Source organism: Lemur catta, chromosome 2 (genome assembly GCF_020740605.2).
Source record: "Lemur catta isolate mLemCat1 chromosome 2, mLemCat1.pri, whole genome shotgun sequence".
Lineage (NCBI taxonomy): Eukaryota > Metazoa > Chordata > Mammalia > Primates > Lemuridae > Lemur > Lemur catta.
Window position 1 is genome coordinate 104,191,853 of NC_059129.1, and position 26,320 is coordinate 104,218,172.

General features: G+C 40.2%; 1 protein-coding gene and 1 non-coding gene across 4 annotated transcripts in view; both read right to left on the reverse strand.

Annotated features, from left to right (window-relative positions):
* Positions 1-26,320, reverse strand: part of LAMA4 (laminin subunit alpha 4) — a 132,887-nt gene that overhangs the window by 78,233 nt on the left and 28,334 nt on the right. For all 3 annotated transcript variants that reach the window (XM_045544208.1, XM_045544209.1, XM_045544207.1), the window contains exons 3-6: positions 19,885-19,986; positions 13,657-13,781; positions 8,745-8,825; positions 86-300 (exon numbers count right to left, since the gene is read on the reverse strand). In XM_045544208.1, the coding sequence (XP_045400164.1) occupies positions 86-300; positions 8,745-8,825; positions 13,657-13,781; positions 19,885-19,986 (523 nt within the window). The remainder of the gene's footprint in view (positions 1-85; positions 301-8,744; positions 8,826-13,656; positions 13,782-19,884; positions 19,987-26,320) is intronic.
* LOC123633690 lies at positions 4,670-4,777 on the reverse strand. The gene has a single exon (XR_006733713.1). It is a non-coding gene; the product is annotated as a U6 spliceosomal RNA (small nuclear RNA).

Here is a 26,320-nt window from a genome sequence, read left to right on the forward strand (position 1 = left end):
CTTAAGATAAATTCTTCATCTAAATTCAGTATTAACAGAGGGCCTCACTGGCCAGGCAGCTGGCTTAGTATTTATAGTACTATACCTGCACAGTTCTTGGCTATACTGGCATCCCCATAGTAGCCAGGAGCACAGCGCTCACACTTGAACCCAGTAGTGTTGCGTAAGCAGTTTCTACACTGGCCAGTGACTTCATCACAATCCTCAAAGATCAGATTGGGATCTGAATTTCCACTGCAGTCGCATTTCTTACAGGTGCTTCCAACGAGTAAGGGGTTTCCATAGTAACCAGGAGCACATCTGAAGCGGAATATCACACATTTAAACATTTAGCATCCATACTTTCTCTCCCTTTTTATCCTCTTTCCTGCATAAAAGAAAGGTATCGTGGACATTTGCAAATTGCCCTCCCAGAATCCATTCCAACTTTCCCATCTTTCTAATGGGACCAGACTTTGTTTTTAAGAACCCACCCCTCTCCGTTGTGCTGTAGGCCAGTCAGTTCAGCCAGGCCTGCAGTTGTAGGAGTGTCTGGATTAGACTAGTGGATGGGCATTTTTGGTTATCCCAGGGACTGGTGTGCACAGCTGGCATATGATGAGTGGAACTTGAGATGCTAAATGTCCTGCAATGAGATGTATGCAGATCTCAGGGTACAGCTGGGACATGTCCTGGCCAAAATGTTAATAATACCTCTACTGAGAAACATTAGTCTAAATCATAATTTGTCTTGCAACAATGAATTGCTCAAGTAACTAAGCCTGAGCCAATCAGCGCCTGGCCAAATGGGATTGGCTCAGGAGGGATTCAGTTGGAGTGGAGCTCAAGGCTGTTGTTTCAGGGTCATGGACCCAGATTCTCTCCGATTTCGGATGAATAAAGAGGCAGTAGGTAGCACTCTTAGCTGCTGGCAGTTACCCTGTGACTGAGCAAAGCCAGCCTGGAGACAAGGCAGATGGCAGAGCTGACAGTCCACAGATAAACAGAGCTGGAGCCCAGGATGCCACTCTTCTGAACGTTTCAGATATGTCAGCATTTACTGTGGGCAGAGCCAGAGCCTATAGCCATCCTGGCTGGGCCCTCAGCAAGGGAGCCCAGCCGAGTTGGAAAGTAGAGACTGAAATCCACCCAGCCTTTGCTCTCTGTTCCAAGCTATGCTCTCTAGGTGGAGCTGCCTCTGCTGGGAGGAAGAAATGCCTTTCTCTACTTCCCAAAGGTGCCCTGCACACCAGCAAGGGCCGTGCTGTGAGTGGTGGGACTACAGGCCTCATCCAAGGCGGCAGCTGTTACCAGGCTCCAGTCAATTGTTGCCAGACCCCGGCCTTGAGGGAATGAAGGATTTGTGTTGCCAGATCTCATTTCTGAAGAAAAAAGTAGAAATTTGGATTTTTATTTGAAATTGCAATTTTTAAAATTTGGCTCAAATTTTGTAAGAATACTGTACTGGTCAAGCTACACGTTTGCTGATTGCGGACTCTCTTTTGCTGTGGACCCTAAACTAGTGTGGAAGATGGGCTACCTGGAGCTGAAGACACTCTGGGAGTTGTTGGAAAGAATGTGCAGTGACACTGTAAGGGGACGGAAGGTCTGGCAGAGGAGTTAGTTCTGACGTGTGAGAGAGAAAAAGAGAGAGCCGGCAAGGGTCTTGAGCGTGATGAACGCGGGTCAGGGTGGACTGCAGGCTGGAGCAGGCACACGGGGTGGGGCGCGAGGGCCTGGGCTGGGGCGTTGGCCTTGGGAGTGGAAAGGAAAGGAGAGCTTTCCAAGGAAATCAATGTGCCCTGGCCAGCAATAATAAGACACTACATTTTTTAAAGGCTTCCCTTTAAAGTAAGAGAATCATGATTCAGAACATTTGAAAAACAGAAATGAAAACAATCACACCTGTAACCCCAGGATCCCGACAAAATCACTGTCAAAATTTTGTGTACACTTTTCCAGCCTCTTTTCTCATGTCTCAGTTTTTGGGTGTAGTTGTAGTGATGGTGTATGTTCAATCTTTACACTCTTTACCTGCACTGTGTCTTACGGCTTCACCTATGTGAGTTTATTTAGCTGCCACCGACACCTGGGAGGGAGCCAGCCAGGCCTGGCATTCTGAGGCTGAGAGGCTACTTCAGTTTTCCAGGGCCACAGAGCTAGAAAATCACACAGCCCAAGGTCCAAACCCTCTGACCCTGCTGTGTTTTCCTTTGCTCCACCCTAGACCACACTGCTGCTGCTGCTGCTGCCGCCGTGAATGGATGAGTGAATTCATCCAACAGAGGGACACTTCATGTCCATTTTATGTAAGGCACAGAGGGAGACAAGAAGAGGAAAAACACATAGCTCATGCTCTGAAAGAGCAGGAAATGAGTGAAACATAATTATGCACAATATCATGAATGCTAGAAATCAAGTTCTGTGAAAAAGATGAAGAGGATGAAGATAAATTCTACACAACCCACAAAGAGACACTCCAAGAGGAAACGTTCAATGAGTTTTGTGATTCACACTTTCTCATGTGTTTGCACCTCAGGTTTATAGGCCCTCCGGTGCGCAAGGCAGCATAAATTATTCCTCTGTGGAACGCACAGCTGGATTGAATTTCTATCCTTTGCTGCAGTTCACCAAACAGAGAATATTAAACTCTTAGGCCCATGAAAATGGGACTCAGATCTACCACCTCAATGAGTACTTGGGGGCCTGAAGATCTGTCTGGGAGTGAAGGGACTTGCCCAGATGCCAGTGACGTTCTTTTCTCCATTTAAATCCATTGCATTTGCTCTTTGTATATTACCCCCTGGTCTTTCGCAAGAGAAAAACCAAACACTCTATTTTGCAAGTTGGAATCTCAATCACAGTGGAAACCTACTCTGAGTTACTCTGATTTAAAGAAAAGTTGTTGGTGGTAGGTTCAGAGGCAAAGCTGAAGTTGTAGTCCAAACTCTGGCTTCTACAAATTTTACAGCATACAAAGACTTATGGTATCTCCCGACAAATACCTACTGTTATAGATAGGGAAGCTGAAGGGCAGAGAAGCTAAATGACTTGCTCATCACTGCATGCCTCAAACCTCTGTGAGACTCCAGGCTTAATGCTTTTTGTACTCCACAAGTCTGGCATTAATAAATTCACTAATTAATACATTAACAACTATAACAGTTGAATAATCAAATGCCAGCTATGTGCCCAATCCTGCCCTCCAAGAGCTAATAGCAAATATACAAAAGGATGAATACTTGGATTTAGAGTCAGCATTGGAGCCCCAGTACCCAGTAGTCTCTTCTTATTTTTTTCTTCCATAATCTCATTTCTACTTCTATTAATGACTTGATCCATCTAGAGAGAATAGAGCTGATAAGTTTATAAGGCAAATGAGAGGACTGTGGCAATATGAACTTTGCCATTTCAGTTAGTGATCATACTATCTGGGCAAAACGGAAAAGCAAAAGATATATTCTTTGGAAAAACTGAGGATTTTGTCCGAAACCTATTATTGTGGGAATGTTTGGAGTTCTCTCCTCTTTCTTGACTTCTGCTCTTCCTCCCAGGGCTACACAGCTGTCGCTGGATGGCTTTAACAAAGGTACCCAAACTCCTGGCCTGAGAAACCTTTCTGGGAGGGGTGTCACTCTGTAGATGTCATTGGGATTAAATAAGATGATGTAAGAAAAAGCACTTGTTGCAAAGTGTGCCATAAAAATGCTTTCCACTTCTTCACCAGAGACTGGGAAACAAGGCTAGGAAAATATAAGTAACCTATTCAACGTTACAGGACAAGACTTCAGAAGTGGGGCAAGGCAGGGAGTGGAGAGTCACAGAACTCTATGCAAGTAACAGGGCTGAAAGCTGAAGTTTGAAAGACTTGATACCTTCAGAGAAAATTAGACTCAATACCCGTATCCCAGTAAGCCTCAAGAAATGTTAGCTATCTCTTCCTCCTCTCCCTTGGTCTTCTTTTCCAAATCAAGGCCATCATCAAAATCATTACTATCGTTAGCATCATCTCTGTTAATACTATGTCCTGCCTTTCCTGTTAGGGGTTTAAGGTCCCTAACAGTGGGACACTGAAGCATTGAGATTGTATAAGTTTTTCAACTGAAAACTGAATTGAACATTGAGGGTCCTGGGTTTTAGTTTTGATTTAATGCTAACCAACTGTGTGACCTTAGATTAAGTGTCTTCATGGCTCTGAGTCTCAGATTCCTTTTTTTGAATGAATTAATTTTATTACATATATACCACTACATATATATTTTTTGGGGGGAGCCAGTGAGCTCCTGAATAAGGATTTTTTCCTTTTATTTTTAGTTGACACATAATAATTGTACATGTTTAGGGGATACAGAATGATATTTTGATACATGTATAAAATGTATAATGATCAAATCAGGGTAATTAGCTTTAAATATTTATCATTTCTCAGTGTTGTGAACATGCAAAATCCTCTCTTCTAGCCTTTTGGAAATATACACTAAATTGCTGGTAACAATATTCCCCCTGCAGTGCTATAGAACACTAGAATTTATTCCTCTCCTCTAGCTGGAACTTTGTATCCGTAAACCAACCTCTCTCTATCTTTGCATGCCCCCTAACCCTCCTAGCCTTTAATAACCACAATTCTACTCTCTACTTCCAAGAGCTCATTTTTTTTTAGCTCCCACATATGAGTAAGAACATGCAACATAAATATATGGACTGCTTCATGAATTCGCAAGGATTACTTGTGCAGGATGCCATGCTAATCTTCTCTGCATCATTCCAATTTTAGTATATGTGCTGCCAAAGTGAGCACCTCATCTTTAAAGTGTACTTAATTGTGAACTGGGATGAGAACGAGAATTGCAAAACTCCTTCTATAAGTTTTGCACATTTTTTGATTATTTGCAGCAAAAGAGATCTTCCATTTGCAACTTCTCTTCTGCCAGAGGGCATTGACTTGACTCAGTCAATTCTGGGTCACCCTTTTCCATTTCCTGGTATGGGGTGGGAGGTGGGGGTGTTAAACAGGGCAAGAAATGACTCTCTTCATTACATCATACCTTTTTAAAAGGAACATTGAAAGGACTGTTGTTTTTTAATTAAGAAAAAAGCATTAGTTAAGCATATATAGCTGAGTGCCCACACTGTGCCAGAGCCTGTGTTGGGGGAAGAGTGGACAGAGAAGGGACAGGATGCTGCTTCTGTCAAGGTGCTCCCAGTTTAACAGTAGAGACAGAAAAGCCATTGCGTGATTTTGGGCAAGCGACAAACTCTTTGTGTCTCTTCCTTTGTAAATAAGGATGAAAATGATACCCCATAGGTTTTTTTTGTTTTTTTTTTTTAAGGCTTAAATGTGTCAGTGTCTGTGAAATGCTTAATAATCGTGCCTGGCACACCACACAGTAAGCACTCAATAAATGTTAGTTATTATTGTTATCATCGTGCTCATGGTCCAAATGCAACATGGTGTGGTAAACTCTCCAGCTGATCTGCTGGATTTTGGGAACAGCACGCCTGGCATGTAGAGTTTAAAGTGTGAGGTAGGAGAAGCGCTTTAAGGAAGAAACACAGGAGGGGCCAGAGCAGGCTAAGAATCATGGACCTAATAGTCAGGACAAGGCAGCTGGCTATGTTTGAGCTGTTTTACAGGGTACTGTAAGATGCAGAGTAGGTAAAACACGTTTTATGTTTCAGATCAGTGATTCTCAAATTTGTATGTAGTATGGATCTCTTTTAATGGAAAACATTTTCATAGAATACCCCCTCCAGTGTTCACTTAAATTGTCTTTAAATATTTTGAACATAAAACTAGGTGTAAACTCCTTGTATCTATGGCTTTTATATGCTTTGAAAACCAAATTTCCAAATTAAACATAAATGAAACTATAAAAATAATCAAATTAAAATAAACATTAATTCAAGACAATGGATTATGTTGTCTTCTTGCAACCGAATGGCCACTTGCACCCTGATGCAGCAGAGGATTGTCTGAGTCCAGCATGCATGTCCTGCCATGTGCTACCTGATGACTCATTCCTCTCACCAATTTTCTTTCTGGAATCTTTAGTTTTATAGCTCGCTTGGATGTCATGCCATTCGACCTCCAATTGTCTGTCATGTGTCACTGACACACCATCACCCCTGTTATTTTCTCCCAGCATTGGGAGATATCTCCTTTTGTTATAAAGTGATACTACAGAACGTCTAGAACATGTTTCAATGAATGTTTTTCTCAAGATTATCATTGAAATTAAACATAAAGTTAAGAAAACATTCACTGAGCCCCCATGAACCTGTTCTGAGGGTCTGAGGACACTGGGGGTTTTTAGGCCGCAGTTTGAGAAACACTTCTATTATGTGGGTATGGTACTGAAGGTTAAAGTAGAGCAGTGGTTCTCAAAGCAGTGAGAGCCACGGTGCATGAGAATCCAACAGGAAGTCAAAACATGGGTCCTGGGCCTCACTCCTACATGTTCTTTGTCAGTGGGTGGTGGAGGTGGGGTTCGGGAAAGGCTTAGGAATCCAAAGGGTTGCAGAAGACACTTAGACACAGTCAGATTTGAAAACCACCACTGGCTTAAATAATCTCTATCTACAGAAAGACTTAGATATTCTTGGTTTGGACTAATTTTTGCTTTTGTTTGAAATAGATATCCACACAAACAAGCTGCATATTTTGAAAAACTCTTGTGGAGAGGTCAAAGTTCCCAAATACATTGAAAACATAGATTAGATGCTCAGATAACTTAAGCACTTGGCTGTTAAACTCAAAATAGAAACCCTTCTCTCATTCCCAGGGTCACACACAAATCAAAAGCAGCAAAGACCACCTCCTTTTCAGTGATCTACCCCCTCTGGCTGTTTCCTTATCTGCAAAATGACAAAATATAACTTCTCAGGGTGGTTGTGAGGATGACAAATGAAGAATGTAAAGCAACAAAGACATGAGAGATAATCAATAAATGTCACTGTGTAGTTCAAAGCCATGATTTCTAGCTAAGAAAATGAAGATTCAGGGAAATGAGCCAACTGTCCCTGGCACACATCACCACACCAGTGGCAGAAGTTGGACAATGACTACAGTGACTCATACTGTCACCAGTTAATTTTTATTGAGCCTTTATGAAGTGCCAGGTGCCATACTAAAAACTTTGCAATATTACCTCACAGCAGTCCTGTGAACTGGGCACCTTCATTTTTCCACTCTATAGAAGTGGGAATTAGCACTTAGAGAGGATGGATAACTTGCCCAGGAGGATCACAAAAGTGGCAAGAGCTGAGATGCAAACCCAGCCAGGCCCACGCAAAATCTCTTTAACACTCTACTTTTCTACTCAAACTAGTGCTCTTTCCTGGGTCCTACCATTGCAGGGCCAGGATCCTACCATTCTAGCACCATATCTGACCCAGTCTCGCTGGCAGAGCCTGGGAGCCTCCCGTGTGGGCTGGGAGATTTAATATCTGCAGTCCCATGGGGGGTGGGCATACTGTCCTGTGCTGGGCTGGGGGCTACTGTTGCTGACAGAACCCTTATCTGCACCCCTGTGTTATGTTGCAGGACTGTGCCCTTAGGGCCTTAGGGGGAGGCTATTTCACTTCTGGGAGGTTTTGCATTTGGTCAGCAGGGCTCCATTTAGGGCCATTAACTCCCCTCTCACAGCCTTGGGAACACACATTAGCAATACTGCTCAGCCATCATCAGACTAAGCTGAGTTAAGTCTGAGGAGAAAAAGCTCTATCTTGGCTGATTAACCAACCTCTCAGACCTCCACTGAGCCAGAAAATGAGTAAATCAGGTGCCTCATGTTCCTGTGTCTTCAAGTAAGGAAATACAGAATAAGTGTGTCACAAACATTAATCAGCCCAGTGTAATCTGATCATCTCTGTCGTCCCTCCCTCCCGATGGATGAAATTCATGTGGGACCTCAGCTCTCACTTTCCCTGTTACGGCAAAAAAAATAAAAATAAAAATAAATAAATCCCATAACCCTTTAGTGAAAGAATTATCTGCATTTTGCACATTTATTAATCATCATCATAATAATGCCTTTTGAGTGTGGAAATTTCCTCTGTCCCACAGACACTGTGGCTTTTTATTGTTTGTTTATTTTGGAACTACTCTCTGAGAGATAGAGAGGGTTCTCTCTGGAAGTGAGATTGCTCGTAATTTAAGGTTTACATTTCAAGCCCAGGTTGAGCTGAGCTCCCTCCGGGCAAGGGAGCCTGCAGGTGCTGCCTGAGCTGCCTGAAGAGGTACCACTGGCTCTTTGGGTAGCGCCTCCTGGCCCTTCCCTCCCTGTGTTTAGGGCACTACCCGTCACTTAGCTGCCTAAACACAATGATGAGGCCAATGTTAAAGGCATTTCTGTTAAAAATAAGATGTCTCTGTGAGTCTTTTTTTAGCAAAAGCCATTTTATCTTAGAAAACTGTGAGCAGCTGACAGGTGGGTTTCCTCACTCGGTCTATTAGCATTAGATCACACCCTTTTTGTCCGGTCATATTTCTGCATGGCTGTCTATGCTTTGTTAAACCTAAGCATAAAAATGGACAATTTCTCCTGTATCTTTGAGTCTTCATTCTGAAGGCTCCCGTGCATACACATTAAATAAATTTGTATGCTTTTTCTCCAATTAATCTGCGTCTGGTCAATGATTGTTCAGCAAACCTTCAGAGGGCTAGGGGGAACCATGGCCCCTGCAGGAGTGTGGCAGAGCTGACGAGTGCAAGAAACAGAAAGCCCCCTTTGACTCACACAGAAAACAGAATTTTATTAGCCTACCTCTCACAGTTAGGTCCAGCATAGTTTTCTTTGCACACACACCGAACAGCTCCGTTTTTCCTATAGCAGGATTCTGCAAAACTAGAATTGTAAGTGAAAGTTAGAAGTCAGTTCCATACGCTACTGAAGAGATTGTTTTATCTTTTTATTAGATCACCTCTGTGTTGGTCCCCTTGAAGTTCTAATGGGTGTGATCATTTGCTTTATTTAAACTTACTACATTTACCTTGCAGGAAAGTTCCAACCAGCAGGCCCAGATACAAAATGCCACTCCATTGGTGGGACCATTCCTAGGTCCTAGATATATATATTTCAAACACAAGTCTAAAACACATATTCCAAAGCCAGGAATAAAATAACCAAATTTTGCCTGCTGTATGAGAATCCCTTCTTATCCCCCACCACTTTCTGTATATACTTTTAAAAGTTTCCCCCTTTCTTTCTGTACTAGGTCTTGTCTGCTTTTAATGGCCAGGAACCAGTTCTAAACTATACTCTATAATCTCCACAACCTTAATTTCTTTCATATGTACCTTAAAGATTGGGCATAAGGGTACAGGGACTAGCTGAGTTGATCAAAGTCACAAAGTGAGTACTCCAGCAAGGCATAGGACCCACCATACAAGGATTTTAGTCCATGTATCCCCTCTCTTTCTTCTCCTTCTTCCTTTTTTTTTTAAGATAATAAAAATTAGGACACAGGACAGAAAAGTAATAAAAATATTGGTCTGGCAGGATAAATAACTATCCTAATTATTAAGGCAGGGGAAAAGGGGTTATGCTCTCTACAGTTTGGAAAATCTTACATTGAGATATGAATTGTGCAGGGTGTAGGGGCGTGTGTGTGTGTGTGTGTGTGTGTATGTGTGTGTGTGTGTGTAACATTTTCAAGACTTTTAAATTAGTTTTGGCTTAGGTACTGTGCAGCCAATGGAGTGTGACCTGCTGCTCTCCTGTTCCTGCCTGCATCAGCAATTTTTCCCTAATGGTCTTCAGAGGAAAGCAAATGGAGGATGTGTTTGCTCTGAAGACATAAAATCAGTCAGAAAACAATACGTGTTTCTCAGTGAAAGGCAATACCCACAATTTATTTTCTCTAACAGTTTGGTAAAAACATTCCAACAAAATTACATTTCTTTGACCTCTTACCCTTTATTTTACTCGTTAGCCTACTTAAAGAATCACTGTCAGTTAAGAGTCCAAAGCACGAACACCCCCCACACATCTTTCTTTGAAGGTGTTCCACCCTGCAGCCCGCCCACGGCTTGAAGGATGGAACATCTGCCGGGGGCATCTGGAGTCATCTGCCTGTAGCTGATGTCCTGCTGTTTCAAACAGATGACATTTTCCTTAATTGGACCGATTTCCATAGCTACTGGTAGAGATGGAGGATGTCTGGCCAATCTCAAAATAAGAACATGAACTCTACGCAAACGGTCCCCAGGAACAACTGCAGACCCTTGGTCTCAGTGGTAGTGGCCAAGTCTTGGAGGCAGTGCCAGCCCTCGAGGGCTCATTTTTGTTTTTCATCAGCATAAACTGTTTATGTTTTTCTTAAGGTAAACTCTGGTTTTGGCCAGGGAAATGCAAACACTGCATCCCTCTCAGCTCACTCTGACTGCCCCTTCAAGTGCAAGGGTGTCTTTTACTCTCAGAAAACCCTTAGGGAACTTAAAGAAAAATAGACTCTGTCTTTTGTTTGCTTGCTTAATTCTCTCAAGCATTATTTCCTAGCTTTCTGATGTGGCTATTGTAACTGGAAATCCAACTCCTGGGGCTGCAGGCTCAACTTCGTGGATCTTTCAAAGTGTAATTCATATTCCAAACTGGGGGCCTCTCTGAAAAGTCCTGGAACTTTTATTTTTATAAAAAGTAGCAATATGAATATTTAAAAGGAAAGCTGAAAGAGGCAATGGGGCATTTGATTTTTGATAAGACATTTGATCAGTATTTGAGATTAGTTAATTAAGTCAGTAATAATGCCAGATTACAGGTTAGAATTTTAGGAGATCCAAGCAAATTTGTTCTGTTTTATGACCACAGACTAGCCCCTCCTCCCCTTTTTGCTGCCAGTTCCCCAACTCCTCCCCCAAAGGATTCAGGAAGTAGAGCTATTGCCAGGACAGACAAAAATCTGTAAAATCTCAGAGGTCTCTTATACCCTTAGCAATTGCTCCCTACTCCTACATACCCTTTACTTACAGGTGACAGATTTTTGGTTCGTTTTCATTTTCAGCAGGTTTTTCAACCTTATATCTGTACTATAGAGACTCAGTTTTCATATCTGTGAATATGTACCTAACTTCAGAGCGCGTTCCCTAAGTCCCTTAACTGCTCCTTTGAACCCTGGATCCACTCACACCTGCCAAAAGAACAGGCACAGTAATGGGGGTCCTTGATGCCTTTGGAAACTGTTTCCTCTTTCAGGACAGGAGAGTCACACCCAGTTGGCAACTTTCTCTTCATTCATTGAAAAGAGTTAGGCTTCAGAAGCATTTCTTTCTTAACTCACATACTGGATAAATGTGGCTCAAAAGGTAAAGGATCATCTGCTCTTGGAGCTTCCAAAAATTGCTGTATTTTGACCTATTTTAATAAAGGAAAGACTTTTTGACTGTTTTATTCACTGTGTCACCAGTGACTATTACACCAGTGACTTATTACATGACTGGCATGTAATAAGTACTCGAAAAATACCAGTTTTTATACTGGAATATAGTAAGTAGTCAATAAATATATGATTGCATGTAGACAAGGCTTCTCAGTACATAGGGAATGATATTCTGAAAGTCTCATATCTGAAGACATTAATGTCAGATCATTTAGATAAGCAAGTCTTGTCACATGAATGGGGCAAAAACTGAACAACACAATTAGAATGAACCATCTGAGATTGCCTTCCTAATTCATCTGTTACTACCTAAAAAACTATCTACAGCTTAAAGCTTATGAACTTTTTTGTGAGTAGATGATGCTACACAGCATCTTTATATGGGAGATTGAGTGAAACTGGTTATTAGGAAGTTAGAAGTAAATATATTTAACAAACCATATCATGGCAAGAAAGAAATGTGCTTAACCATGTCAAATGTGGTTAAGACTAAAGTTTGAGAGCAGAATATTAATGAATGATTGAAGAATATTCCTAAATGAGGCAAAAAAAAATATCAGGACATACGTGAGTGAAAATAAAAGAACATTGTGTTTTTTACCCTCACTCTTGGTACCGTCCATTTTACCCACATTATTAACACTATTAGATGTGAAAAACCACAAAGCAAGGTCGGAGGCAGTTGAACACATCACAAGGTAGTAGGTGAAATGTCAGTCCACGCTGGTTTTCCCACTAAGAAAAAAATTAGTGGGAAATCTGGTCAACATCTCTCTCTCTTTTCTCTTTATAAGTGAGTGAGTGTGGGGGTGTGTGAGGGAGCAGTTACTTAGGTGTTTTTTTTAAGTCATTTTATGTGCATCACTTAATTTAATCTTTACAACCGCTATCAGTTACATAAGTATTACATCCAAACACTTAGAACTGTGCCTGGCATAAGTAAGTAAGCTATAAATATTAGAAAAAATACAATGTTATACGTTCAATAAAGAAAACATCTACCTAACACCTTTCCTTGGGGAATGCACCAACCCAAATGCACCACACATATTCTCCTAGTTCCATCTTAACAATCCTATGATACAGATGCTTAATTCTTAGTTTGATTTGCTATACTAAGAAAAAAGCTGAGATCCAGAGCTGGTAAAAGAATCAGAGATGAAGTCAAGATCTGAACCTAGTCTTCTTGACCCCAAATCCTCTGGAAAATGAAATATAAGGAGAAAATAACTTGTCTAAGATCACACAGGTGTTATGTGTCAAAACAGGAATATGAACTTAGGTTTGCTACTCTTTCCATTTGTGGTATAATAAAAAACACACATACAGTATTTAGTCTTTGTCCCTGGTTCCTGGCACAGAGCTCCTATAATCCTTGGAATTTCCTGAGTGCAAACACTGCCTTTAGTTGTTTATAGCAAGCCTGTTTCAATACCTGAGTTGATGCTAATGAGGTGCTCCAGTAGAGAGCACTGAGTCCCAGCACCTGCCCCTAGCCCCACCTCTCCATATCGTGTCATATGCATCACTTCCATTTTGCTGTTCCTGAGTTCTATCCTTTACAATAAATTAACAATTATAAGTACAGCACGTTTCTGAGTTCTGTGAGTCATTTTAATGATTTATCCAACCTGAGGGAAGGGTAGAGAAGATGCTTAGAATTTGTAGTCTGCTGGGCAGAAGTGTGAGTAGCCTGGGACCCCGTTTTTGTCTGGCATCTGAAGTGGGGGCAGTTTTGTGGAACTGATCCCAACGTATGGGGTCTGTGCCGACTTCACAAACTTAGCGTCAAAACCAAATTGATTGCAGGACATGCAGTTGGTGTAGAGAAGTGGAGAACTGGTTGACGTTTGGAACACCATATATCGCTACACCATTTTACTTCTATACTCTATCATGTTTAGGCCAATAAAATGGCCAGTCATGATTTGATTACTGGATTTATACATATTATATACCTGAAAAGAATTCCATCATTTCCATTAAGATGTATGTCTATTCTCTTTAACTTCTCACTCAGGTCAAACCATAGCCAGAAGTGAGAGTTTGTTTTCTTATAAATCTTCTATGAGCCAATTGGCCTAAAGCATGTATGCTGTTTATCTGTGTTCTAATTCTGATTGAAAAGCATATTTGGCTGACACATATAGGGTAATGCCTATTTTGTGAGAGTTAGAAGAAACTGCTGAAAATACTATATTATAATGAGTCTTTTGGCATTACCACTTGTGCTCTCTCTAGGTCAGGAGATAGCCAAGAAAAGATGAGGCTAGCCTTGTTTATAAAACTCGGAGGACTTACTTGGCCAGCTGGGGCAGGGGACAGGGGCACGGCTGGCAGAACCGGGGTGCTCCCCTGATGGAATCCCCAATATAACCATCCAGACATTTTTCACAGTGCTCTCCTGTCGTGTTCCGCTGGCAGTGCTAGGAGACAAAAGAGAGGAAAATTGACAAGGATGCAAAAGAAATTTTAAAGACAACAGATGTTGAAACCAAACAATACTTCAAGCCAAGGGGATGTCAGGGTTGACAGCATCCATGGCGTGGGCCAGTGCTAGGAAGAATGGACAAGTGGAGGATGGATTCCTCCTGGACGTCTGTGTGTGCACTGACAGCCTGGGGACTCTTTAGGGTTTGTGTGCAGAGGAGATTTTACTCATTTCAATTCAGAATGATAATCAGAATGATCAAATCCTGAATGTTCCAGAAGCCTCAGCTTCCTGCCTTGGAATGAATGTGAAATGAAAAAACAAACAAAACAATCAATCAATCAATATCCTCCGGTGCTTATCCATGACAATAGGAACGATAAGGATTTCTGGGTTTGGAAGGAAAACCGTGTGTGAGGCTGTAGCATAAATGGGTAAGGTAGAAAGATGAACATTCTGCTAATGGATTGGTGTCTTGGATAGTGACACAAAAGAAATAGTAAGCAGGTTTATTTGCATGATTTTTCCACTTGTAGTAAGGATAACAGGAAAAAAAAAAAAAGCACAGGACAGGCTGATCCTTCTGCCTGGAATACCTTTTCATCATTTAAGTCTGCACCAGGCTTCAAAATCTCTGGCAAGTCCTCCCTGATTCTCCCTTCTGGAATCCCTCCCACTTTCCACTGCCCACATTGTCATCTATTACCTGTTCCCAGCCTCAGAGGCCCTCTCCAACACTTTCAGCGCCTATTGCTGTGAACTCGAATGGAGTAGTTAGCTACTCAGTAGCTGTGGAGCTGATGATTCATTTCTGCCAGGGGCAGTGATGCCAACACACAGACAGCTTTCCTCTGCAGGATTGGACGAGATGGCACAAGGCAAAGCTATTAGCTCTGTGATATTTTCATCTCCACATTCATAAGCGTGTATGTGTATAAAGGTTGAATTGGGTTTTCAGTGAAAAATTATACTGTTATAATTAGAATACCACTGAAGAGGCACCCTCCTATTTGAGCAATTGCCTTAGTAACACAGATGTATGAAAGTTTCAATGGAACTACCTTTTAAAAATGGTGCTCTGTGGAGGCACCGTGGGGAAGACAACATGAAGCAGGCAGTAGGCTGAACTGTGGGCTCTTTATTTTTGTCTTTATGGTATATTTGAGATTCTGAATATAATAATAGCGAGGCCCTGTTCTAAACAGTTTACATGGATTGATTCATTTAATCCTCCCAACAATCTTATCCCCCCCACTCCTTAATATATGAAGAGAGGAAAGCACAGAGAGCTTAAGTAAATGGCCTTGGGTCACACAGACAGTAGGCAGCAAAAGTGAGATTCAAAGTCAGGCACTCTGGCTCCAGAAGCAGTCTGTTAATTTCCAAACTACACTGCTTCTCCAATATTGTTGGAGAAAAGGCTCCTTTTCCAAACAGTCATAAGTCGACTGCATTAGAAGGTAGCAGACTATTTGACTAACACTTTGAACTTCAAATGAAGTATAATACATTAGTCAAAAGGGAGAAACCCTACTATGGGCAACTATTTATAGCTATCCTGGTTGAACAACCTTCAGGCATTTGTCTGAGTCCTTATTGGACAGATGAAGCCCATCTGTGCATTGGGTATGAACAATATTTGGTCTCTGATTAGAATTATGTTAGCAGAATAAAATTTAGGGGCTACTTCAGACTGCTTGACAGATCAATGAGAAACTGAAAAATGAAGTATAATGTGCAGACAAGATGTTAACATATTTCCCTCACAGTTCTTAATACTGTGTCTTGTTCTAAGCTTTCAGGAAATATTTGTTGGCAAAAAAAAAAAAAAAGAAAAAATGAAGGAAAAGAGGAAAGAATGAATTAATGAATTAGTGTCTAGAGCAAATAAAGGAAATTAAGATGCACTCAAAGCTAGCTCAAAGTTGGTGGCAATCTCCCATCCCAAGGAAAACCAATGAGCCTTACCCAACCACCCTGACCTAAGCCATGGCAGTCTGGCAGGGCGGCTCGTAGACTGAGGTCAAATTTTTCTGAGTCCTTATTGGACAGATGAAGTCCATCTGAGCAGAAGAAAATAGGCCCATTGTAAGATGTTAGGCCATTCTTTGTGCCTGAAATGACTATTAAGCTGCAAAAATGAACTAATTCCCAATTCTGTCCCCTTATGGCTTGATAGAAGCTTTGGATTCTTTGTCAGGGCGTTAATTCTGCCATGGCAGCCACAGGGCGCAATTACCCCGAAGGGCAAAGCACCAAATCTCTCCCAACCTCTAAATGCTCAGAGTGCAAATAGTAACTTTCCTTATCTGCCTTCTTTTAAAGGGTTTGCTATGAAATTCCCTAAAAGGCATCAATGCACATCCTGGGAGATGGGCAGAGAGAGTACTGAGGGCAAGGAGAAAAGGTCCCCAGCTCTATCATTCTCCAGCTGGTCGACTAGGAACAAGTCACTTGACCTTCCTGGGTCTCTGTCCCCTTGTCTGTAAAATCAAGATTTAGACTAGCTGGCCTGTCAGTTTCTTCTAGCTCTGAAAATCTTTTACTCTGAGATTGCAAAATGTCCTTTTGCCTACCGTGCTCTGACATTTGAAAAACAGAAAACAAAAATGACAACAATAAATAAGTATGTTGTTGAGGGGAAAAGTTTAATTTTTAATAAAACTTAGCCCACTTAAAATTGGAATACGCATTTTGAATCTTCGGCCAGTGGTTAAGAAAGCTACATCTAGATGATCATTGCAGATAAGTGTTAGCCATGACATTCGGACACCAGCTGTGTCCTCCATGTGAGAAATGATGTCTCTCACCTACTTGGTCACAGCACCAGCATACAATGCAGGGAGAAGTCCCAAAGGATCAGGTTAGCCTTCATGTGTTTGTCAGCATGCTGAAATTAGAGATGTAATAGTTTTGCTTTTCTGAATAGGGTTTTAATTAGGCTTTGAGATTAACAAAGCCTATTAGCCTTCAATATACTGGATTACTTCTCTTCTCCATTGTGCTTAGGGTGGGCTAGAAGTTCATTTGGATGAGCCCTGTGCCAGTGGCAAACTTCAGATCAGATTTGCTCCGTTCTTGTTCTGGTCACTGGGTTCCTGGCTTTCTCCTAATGACTAAGCACCAGTTTTTTAGATAGTAACTGCCCTTAGTTAGGTCCCCTTCTTGGTTCTTTGTGTTTAGTTTCTTGATCTGGTATTATCTGTGACCAGGCATTCCTGCCACCAGCCACCTGTCTGTTTCTACCTGCTTCTTCCCCTGAATCCCTATCTCGTGCCTCCTTCTGGAACCTTCCTAGGGAGCTGGCCATATGCACGGCAATAGCCTGACCTTTGGGGCCCTACTTAGCTGACCCAGCAGAGAACCCTGTCCACTGCACTCCAGTTCTGATAAGCTGCAAAGTGGTCCATTGGAAAGACACCCACTACATATTAGATTCCTACGCTGTTTTTCACTTGGCCACCTTTCTGTATTTGAAAGATTAGTGTTCCACGAGTGAAGAAATTGCTTTGCTTGTCTGATATATCTAAAATGGTAGTATAATTTTGCCTACTCTATATTTTGTTGCTTTATTCAGTTTAGTTCAGCTTAGTTCGAATGGCTTAGTTAAAATCAGTCTGTAAATTATAATGTCAAATTGACATTGCATGTTGGAATTGAGAAAGAATTTGAAGCAGTTGAGGGTGGACAAGGCAGATACAGAGATTTTATAAGCCTTCAAAATAGAGGCAAAATAAGATAAAATGGAATAAAAGAAGGCCTTTTATTTTTGGGTGCTTGTGGGAGATGGGAGAAATGAGTTAAGTCAGGCGGCCTGTAAGAACTGATTAAAAGGCTAGTGACAGCAGGAAGCTACCAGGAAGCCCTGGTGTTGGAGCCCCTGCTTCCCTGACGAGAGCCCAGAGTGAGCGACAGGGCGGGGGCTGAGGAACCTGGGTGTGCTCCCTCAGTAGGCTGGGGCAGTGATGCCAAAGCAAACAGAAAAAAAATGAGTTTGCTTCCAGTATGACACCACAGACTTAACATATTTGCCAACTAAGTGACAAAATAGTCTTTCTACATTTGCAAGCCTTTTCTGTTCCCTCATTTACATTTAATTAAATGCAAATTATATCTTTTTTTCTTTTTACATTAAATGTATAAGAATATTTCTATACGTGTAGCTCTGGGGGATTGGATTGTAGGTGATTCTTACTTTGCATTTCAAATATAATATCTATCTATATTTTTTGTTTGTTGATTTTCTTATGCTGAGCATATATTACTTAAATCAGGGGAAAAAAGATATTTCCTTCTAGACAAGGCAGGATAGGAGAACAACAGTTCAGATGATCAGAATGGCTATTTCTTTTTGTTTTCATTTTCTGTCTTGGACCAAAGTAATTGCAGGAAGATCGGCAACTTCTCAGAGTGTGCAGGTAAATGTTTACACCCTAGCCCATCCCCAAACATTTATTAGAACCTCGTATGTCCCAGGAACTGGGAAAGAGTCACATAATGACTGTCCCTTGCAGAAGCTCATTTCTGGGTCAGAGATAAAACCATGATTGCTCCTATTCTGACTACGTCACTGTGAAGAGGAGTGGCTTAGTCATGGCCCTCCATAGGCAATGGGACTGGCAGGTGGAACTTTTCCCCCTTTAATTTATTTCAGTCTTCCACCTTATCGACTGCCTAACTAACAGCAGCCGAGGGGAATGACAGTCCCTGTTGCCTTATATTTTAATAAACCAGATAACAAACAGCCTTAACTGGTCAAATTATCAGAGATGTACATTATTAGTTCAAGTGTATCCATGGGATTTTTTTTCCTAAATGTCACTGGGATTAAAATAACAGGAAACCGGAGATGGAAGCATTAGAAAAGGGTAGACTTTGGCAGCTGCAGATGCCTGCACCGCTACAGAGGACATCCTGGATGCAGTGGTTATTTAAGAAGATGGGGGAGGGGGAAAACAGAAATATCAGGACTAAACAAACACTACAAAGAGATAGAAATGCTTAGTATTTTGCCGCTTAGTTCTCTGTCCCTAGAAAAATGGCAACTTCTACGTTTAAAATAAATGAAAACATTCTAATTTGCATCTTAATGTAATGTGTGAGTAAAATAGCATCTTCATGTTGTGAAGTGGCCTTAGAGGCCACTTATAATCAAAATTATCTGTTTAATAGGGACAACTATGCTAATTTTGAGTATATTTAAATAAGTATTCTTATAGTCTATGCAAAAATACTCTTGTAGTTTAGGAAAGCCTCTATTGCTAGATAGGAACTTGGAGAATGGAATTTTTCTGCTGTATTATATAGCTCATGAAGGAACACAGTTTTAGAACATAAGTTCCTAAAAGTGCCCACTATGACTTCTACTGAAGCCACTTCTGGTAAATATTTCAATATCCATTTTCACTAAGTTGTCAGTCCACTCATTGAAAATAGGAAATATGTAGCAAGTACTTTTCTGCTAGAAGGCTTCTCAATCTCTTTCATAAGTCTCTGTACGCTTCACTGAAGAACAGTCTGTTGGAGAATTCATTTAGTTAAGGGGAAAAAAAGTCTCCTGGGGACTTGAACACAGACTTACAAAGACCACAAGGCCAAAGATTTCATTTGCATTACCTATTTGGTTCAAACTTAAATTTTTTTAAAAATTAATTTTGATCTATAGACCTGATGACCTTAAGCTCTAAACTACGCTATGCAACAACTGTTTTATTCTCCTGGTTCACGTGGAATGAAGCCAAACATATGGCAAACTATACTATTACAGAGGAATTTGGATGAATGTTTTCCTCCTGTGTGTATTATTTCCAGTCCCATCACACTGGGCCACAGCAGGGAACCAGCTGCTGAGGGTGGTGAGGCAGGAACCTCCCGGAGCTCATGCACATTCATGCCTATGCCTTGGTGGCCACTTAAAATCAGAAGCAGTTTACACGGTACGTTTTACAGGGAAAGTTGAAGGGTGGGGAAAAAAAAAAAGAGAGCTTGATTAGCAGTTTGACGCAGCTCAAACATCCAGGAAGAATATTTCATCTTTTTCACCCAAGATACACAGGCCCAGAGAAGAACGTGGGGAGTGGCAGGTGCCCCTGACTTACCACGCAGGATCCAGAGCCGTCCAGACACTCGTGGGCGTTGCCGTTGCAGTCACAAGGCTCACACTCCCCCGACGGGGCGCGGAAGAGTCCAGCGCCACATTGCTGCAACACACACAGAAGGAGCATCTTAATTATTGAATAGATCCTTTGGGTCAATGTTTTCTGCGAAGAATAAGAGAAGATGATTATTAAACGATCTAAACATTTCTAAAATGATCACACTGAATGAGACATACAAAACATACTAAAACGAACTATTTATACTACCATTCAGTGATAGGTGATGTATACATCATTTTCTTTGTTACGTGTTTTTTCCCCTCTTCTTTTCAGGAGACCAGGAACACCCTTAACACTGTCCCATTATTGTAAGGAAGAATAGGAAGTTATTAGGTAAGAGTAAGGGAAAAAGAAACTTTCTAACGCTTTCTTCCAATACAATACAAAACAAAACAAACAAATAAAACCAACACTGAGAATTAGTCAGGGTGAGGAATTGCACCATGTTCCCTATAAATAAGACTTCTGGTTTCAGAAATTATTGGCAATGGTATAATAACTTAGAGCTGACTTTCACAAACCTGGCCTCTTGAAAAATTCTATTTCTTCAGATGCTAACATATTAAAGGCAAGAGTAAGAAAGTGAATGAGTTCTTACACTTGTCAGATCCTGTGTGGGTGCCGTTCACATATGTATTTCTTTTATCTTCATAACTTTGGCAGGAACACGTTGTTTTCCTTCATTTTAGTGATGAGATAATGAGACTCAGAGATGCTAGGTGGCTTTGGGGATGTTAAACTACCCACGATGCACCAGTCAACCTGCACAATCGCGAACTGCGCTCCCCCAGTGTCGCCAGTGGAGAAACACTGTGTGATTGTTTCTAGTTTATGTGTTTGAACTATGGATATATATTTGATATTTCTTTGGAACGTCTCAGCAATGCAGGCAAAAAACGGCATTATAGGCCTGGAAGTCTACTCCCTGCCCGTCAGACAGGCTTACATCTAAAGAATTCCAGACAGATAAGAATCTGCTTTGTTTCCACAGACTTACAGAGAATGAGATTTCACATCACTCCCCCCCATCGACTCATTGTAGTTTGTACTGCTTTGGCTACCAGGAAATTTTTCATTATATCTGGCTGAAGTCCCTCTGACTGCTATGCAAACCCATTTCCTCTTGCTTTTTTTCTCTGTAAAGAAAGAATCACTAGACACCATTCACAGTATAAAAACACCATCAATTTAGACTCAAAAACTAAAATTTAATATATTCCATTTGGAGGAAATTTAAGAGAGAATAATGACATTTGTCCATGAAGAAAAGGCAAAGAGATTTCATCTTTCCAAGTTAGAGAAATAAAGCTGTGAGGGGACCAATTTATAATGGAGAGTTTGTGGTTTATAGTAAACCTTTATCTTAGTTTCCTCTAGGGAACAAAAGAGAGGGAAAGGCATTAAGACTTCAGCAGGAAGCATTCTATTTATACCATTTAATTTCACATGTTTTTTTGGCTTTTGTCTCAAAGTAAAACACCCATATTTTCATTGCGATGCAGTACACACATAAGCATCTCTATCTCTACATTGGTATCTGTAACATATCTATACTGATACAGATATGGATATAGCTATGGATATATGAACTCATATGTATCTCAGAAACAAGATTGACAAAACAATAATTACTATGTGTGATGTACCTTAAACTTCTCTCTTTTATTTAAAAATATATACTGGTCACAACCCATAAAATCGATCAGATGACCCATGAATCAGATGACCCAGATGACCTATGTTGCAACCTGTAGTTTGATATTACTGCAGGGCTTCAATTATAAGAGGAGTGGGTAAGAGCAGTGAGGGTCTAAATGTTAGTTATCTCAGTAGCCTACTAAACAGTGGTTTCTGAGCTCTCTAACTGACTGTATTACAGTCCTCTGGGGAGCTTCTGATTCAGTGAGGCCAAAGGATCTGCATTTAGAAAAAAATAAATTTTGTATTTTAGAATAACTTTAGATTTGCAGAAAAATTGTAAAGGATCTGCATTTTCGAAAGTTCCTAAAGATTCTGATATTCATCAGGTTTGGAAAGCATCTCTCACAGTGCCCATATGTTAATTGCTCAATGAACACTTGGTAATTTGAATGGTTTGGACCATGATAGCAAATCTGAGGCACATGTACTATTGAAAACCAGTGGCATATGCTGATAACCCATCCATCGCTCTCTGCTAGGGCTGGATTTGGTCTCAGATATTTCTCAACAGTCCAGCAGCCACTGCCTAGATTGGATTATGTGCACAATGAAATCTTTTTGTTGTGCCAGGTTTAGGAGGAGAGTTACTCATTATCCATGTACCCACTTCCTAGGTTAAGGCTATGACCTTGGGTGAAGGGTAACTTGGCTCCAGTGTATTGTGGGAGATGAGAAGGAAAAGGGAGGCAGGAATAGGGCTGTGTTGAGCAGTCATTTGGCCCCTTGCCAAGAGGATGGGGGACATGGAAATCTGGCAAACTCCTTTGCTGTTAGCATCTGAAAAAATTATATTTTCCAAGTCATCTGTCTAGAGGCCCTGGGTGTGGGGAACTTCTGATGCCACTGATAGATCACATGTTATGGACACCTTGGGCCTTGTGTTATAGAACTTTAGAGGGTTCTCTGTAATGGAGTTGTTACGTGGTTCAAGAGAAGTTTGACTATCCTGAAGGAAGAGCTGTTTAAGGTTATTTCTTTCATGTGGAAATATTTCATCATGGCTCCAGAGAGTCCTTTTATTTTTTTTTAACTGAATCTTTTCTTGATATTCCATAGGAACTGGTAAAATTGATCTTTTTATCATATTAAAAGGCAGATATTTTCAAGAATAAAAGCAGAGCTATATTGTTTTGCTCCTGATTAAAAATGTTTTTTCTTAGTAATTCTAGCACCTGTGTTGTTTAGTGGCTTGTGAAAGCTGAATGATCTTCCCACAAATTAAATAGTGTCTGTCTATTTTCTTTTGGAAGATTCTCCACAATTTACTAAACAAAGATGGTGTTTGTATGTATATATGTTCAAGGGAGCAAGAGAAAAGCCTTATATTTTTAGATGCCACACTGAACCCCCTTTTGAACATGAGAAGACTGTCCTATAGGAGACAACTATAAAAACACATGGGTGGGAAATCTTAGCATTCAGAAGATCTGTACCTTCTGGGATGGGGCCATGGCCTTTAAAAAACTGATGGTAATAACAAGGATAATGATGGTGATGATACAGTTACCATCAATGTCATACAGCTTTGTAAGAGGTTCAGAATGATTCAAATCTTGCTCTTTTGTCACTGTAACTTGCTGCCCCTCATAAATAAATGCATACATAAAGTTTATTTAATTGAACATTTAATTAATTGAACGTGAATATCTACCATGCTTAAGTCTCTGTGTCAGTCATGTTGCATAATGCTTTCATCTAACCCCGCAATACCCCTATGAGGTAGAGTCTCCTGTTGCCATTTTACTGATGAGGACTTTATGGCTTATGGGGATTTATTACTCAGACCAAGTAGCACAGATAAGAGATGGTGAACCCAGAATTTATATCTTTTGTTTTTCTTTCACGGTTCAGCTCTTAACCCTCTGGTGCACCTTTAATATTTTCAACTCAACATTTCTTGTGGACTTTTAGGTTATTTCCAAATTTTTGCTGTTATTAACATTCCAAAGCAGGCTGAAATGGATAAAAATGTAAAATATCTCCTTTAAACATCAGAAAAAAATCTTTAATAATAGACACAATGCCTAAAAACATATAGTTATTAATATATAAAAACCATTGGATGGGAATATTTACTTTTTAGACAATTTACTTTAGCCAGATTGTCATTTTGATCAATTACTTTCATTTGTAGACCTTCTCAGCTCTCCGTTATTAAGCGTCTCTATTACTGCAGCCTGCCTCCTGCTCTGCCATTAAGACTGAATTAATCAATACCATTTACTTTCGCCTTTGCAGAATAAGCATGAAAATTCCCATTTGCTTACTTTGTTATTATTAATATGGGGTCCAACTTGGCGTAAAAATTGATGCATTCGTACTTGTCTTATTTTACATTAGAAATTAGAACTAGATGGAACTTTAGGAGGAAATTATTGTGGTGTTTCTGCATGGGCCATTTATATTTAAAGGAACTACCATTCTTATCATTGCAGAAAGCATTATTTCTAGAACTTTATCATCTAGTCACAATATTAATTATTTCATAAGATATACTAATAATAAATTAAGATTGTTTTCTAATAAAGAGGATGATATTTATACAACTGATCATTTTTGTCCTCATTTGAAGAAGTCCCCTTGAGAGCACTGGACTCTTATCAACAGTACTGTCACTAGACAGAACATTTTTTGTTTTGAGACAGGGTCTTGCTCTGTTGCCAGGGCTAGAGTGCAATGGTGTGATCATAGCTCACTGCAACCTCAAACTCCCAGGCTCAAGCGATCCTCTTGCCTTAGCCACTTGAGTAACTGAGAATATAGGCACATGCCACCAGGCCTGGCTAATTTTTCTATTTTTTTGTAGAGACAGGGGTGTCTCTCTTGCTCAGACTGGTCTCAAACTCCTGGTTTCAAGTGATCCTCCCACCATGGCCTCCCAAAATGCTGGGATTATAGGTGTGAGCCACCTCGCCCGGCCCAGAACATTTTTTGAATTTTCTTAAAATATATAAATCATGTTCTTTTGAAGGACAGTCCAGTCTACATCATTTGGGTGTGGCAAACTGTTAAAAGTCATTTGGAGTTACTATACAAAGTGAATACCAAATAAAATTTTAGGCTAAAAATTTTCATAAAAATCTCACTGTTTCCCAAATACTGTCACAGAAGAGCTAATTACTTGACCATATGCAACTACTTTTGCATAGACACTGAATCTCTGAGAGCTTTAGAATTTCTGTTTAAAAATCTGATTTACTAAATAACTTAAATGCTCTAATAGCATTCTCTAGGAACCTAAGGTCCCCAATTACTCATTAAAACAAAACCACAATGGAAAAAATTGATAAGATTTAGGAAGAGCCTAAAGTTGACATCTTAAGGGGGTGAGATCATCCTGAGGTCTCTGAGTAGGTACCTATGCCCTGAAAAGAATCAGACCCTAATCTCCAGCTCTACCAAATTACAATAAATTACTTATAACAAAATTTCATTACAAAGAACTCACTCTATACCCCTGGGAGCCTATTCTAATAGGATCCAATTTATAATTGGAATAGATAATTGTATTGTGTCTTCAACCAAGGATCTACAAACATTTTACAACTATTGACTCAACTCATCTTGCTTTCTGAATTAAACTTTTAGAATTTTGATTCACCAACTTTTGCTTTAATTTCCTGAGGCTTAAAGCAGAAAGCATAATACAAAAGCAATAACCTTCTAAATTCATTCACTGGTGTCCAGAGTCATTGCTACCTTTTAAATTACTATTCCTTAAATTTAACAGCCCACATTAAATAATCTTTTTGCTTAGGTGTTTATATGTACACAATGAATCCACTTTTCTCTTGTTTCCAGGCAACAATGAGTTTATCTCTAGTTTTAGTTTTAGTTGAGTTTCGTTTTTTGTTTTGGTAAATGACAAAGATCACCTTAAGATAGAATTTCATGCTCACTTGGGAGCTAAAGCTATGTGCCCTTACTCAGAGTCTATGGGTTCTGCACAATGCTGACTTCAATCTGCTTAAAAGTTGGGCAGATCTAAGAATCCGGTAATATTCAATGATCTTCTAGTGGGGACCAACAGAATTTAATCTACTTAAAAATATTAATTTAGCTTTTGCTAGGGAGGAAATGACTTCTGAGAACATATGAATTTATTAAACGAGTACACATCTCACAGTCCATTTTTTTCTGTGTATAAAAAAATAAAAGGTAAAATATCTGAGTTGGAAAGCAATCCTAAATTAAGGTATTGCTAACTTTGGCTCTAGATTTTTTCAGGTAAGGCTTAACAAGTCCTGATTTTTCAAATGTAAACCCATAATCAAAGTACCAAAATGAGTTAAATGCATCATGCAATGTGTTGCAGTTACCAACAAGTTGGCTTCTTGATTGATTTTACTTAAATCTGGAGAGAATTACCCATGTATCCTCCCTTGGGTATCTCTAAGCTCTTGTTTGCGTAATTGAAATTCCCCACATTTTAATAGGCAAAGTTAACGTTGAGATTTTGACAGTGATTTCACCATAGCTTGATTAGGAAAGTGGTTTCAACATTCCTCAGAGGTTTTACCCAGTTCAAAGGTATTTCTTCTTATGACTGGCATAAAAAAGCTAGGACAAAATCTAAACACAGACTATGGTGCTGGTCTCTCCTAGTTGGTTCTCAGAGCTACCTTTGTGCTTACTGCTTAGGACCTGTGTCTGCCATGCTTTGTCCAGTTTACAA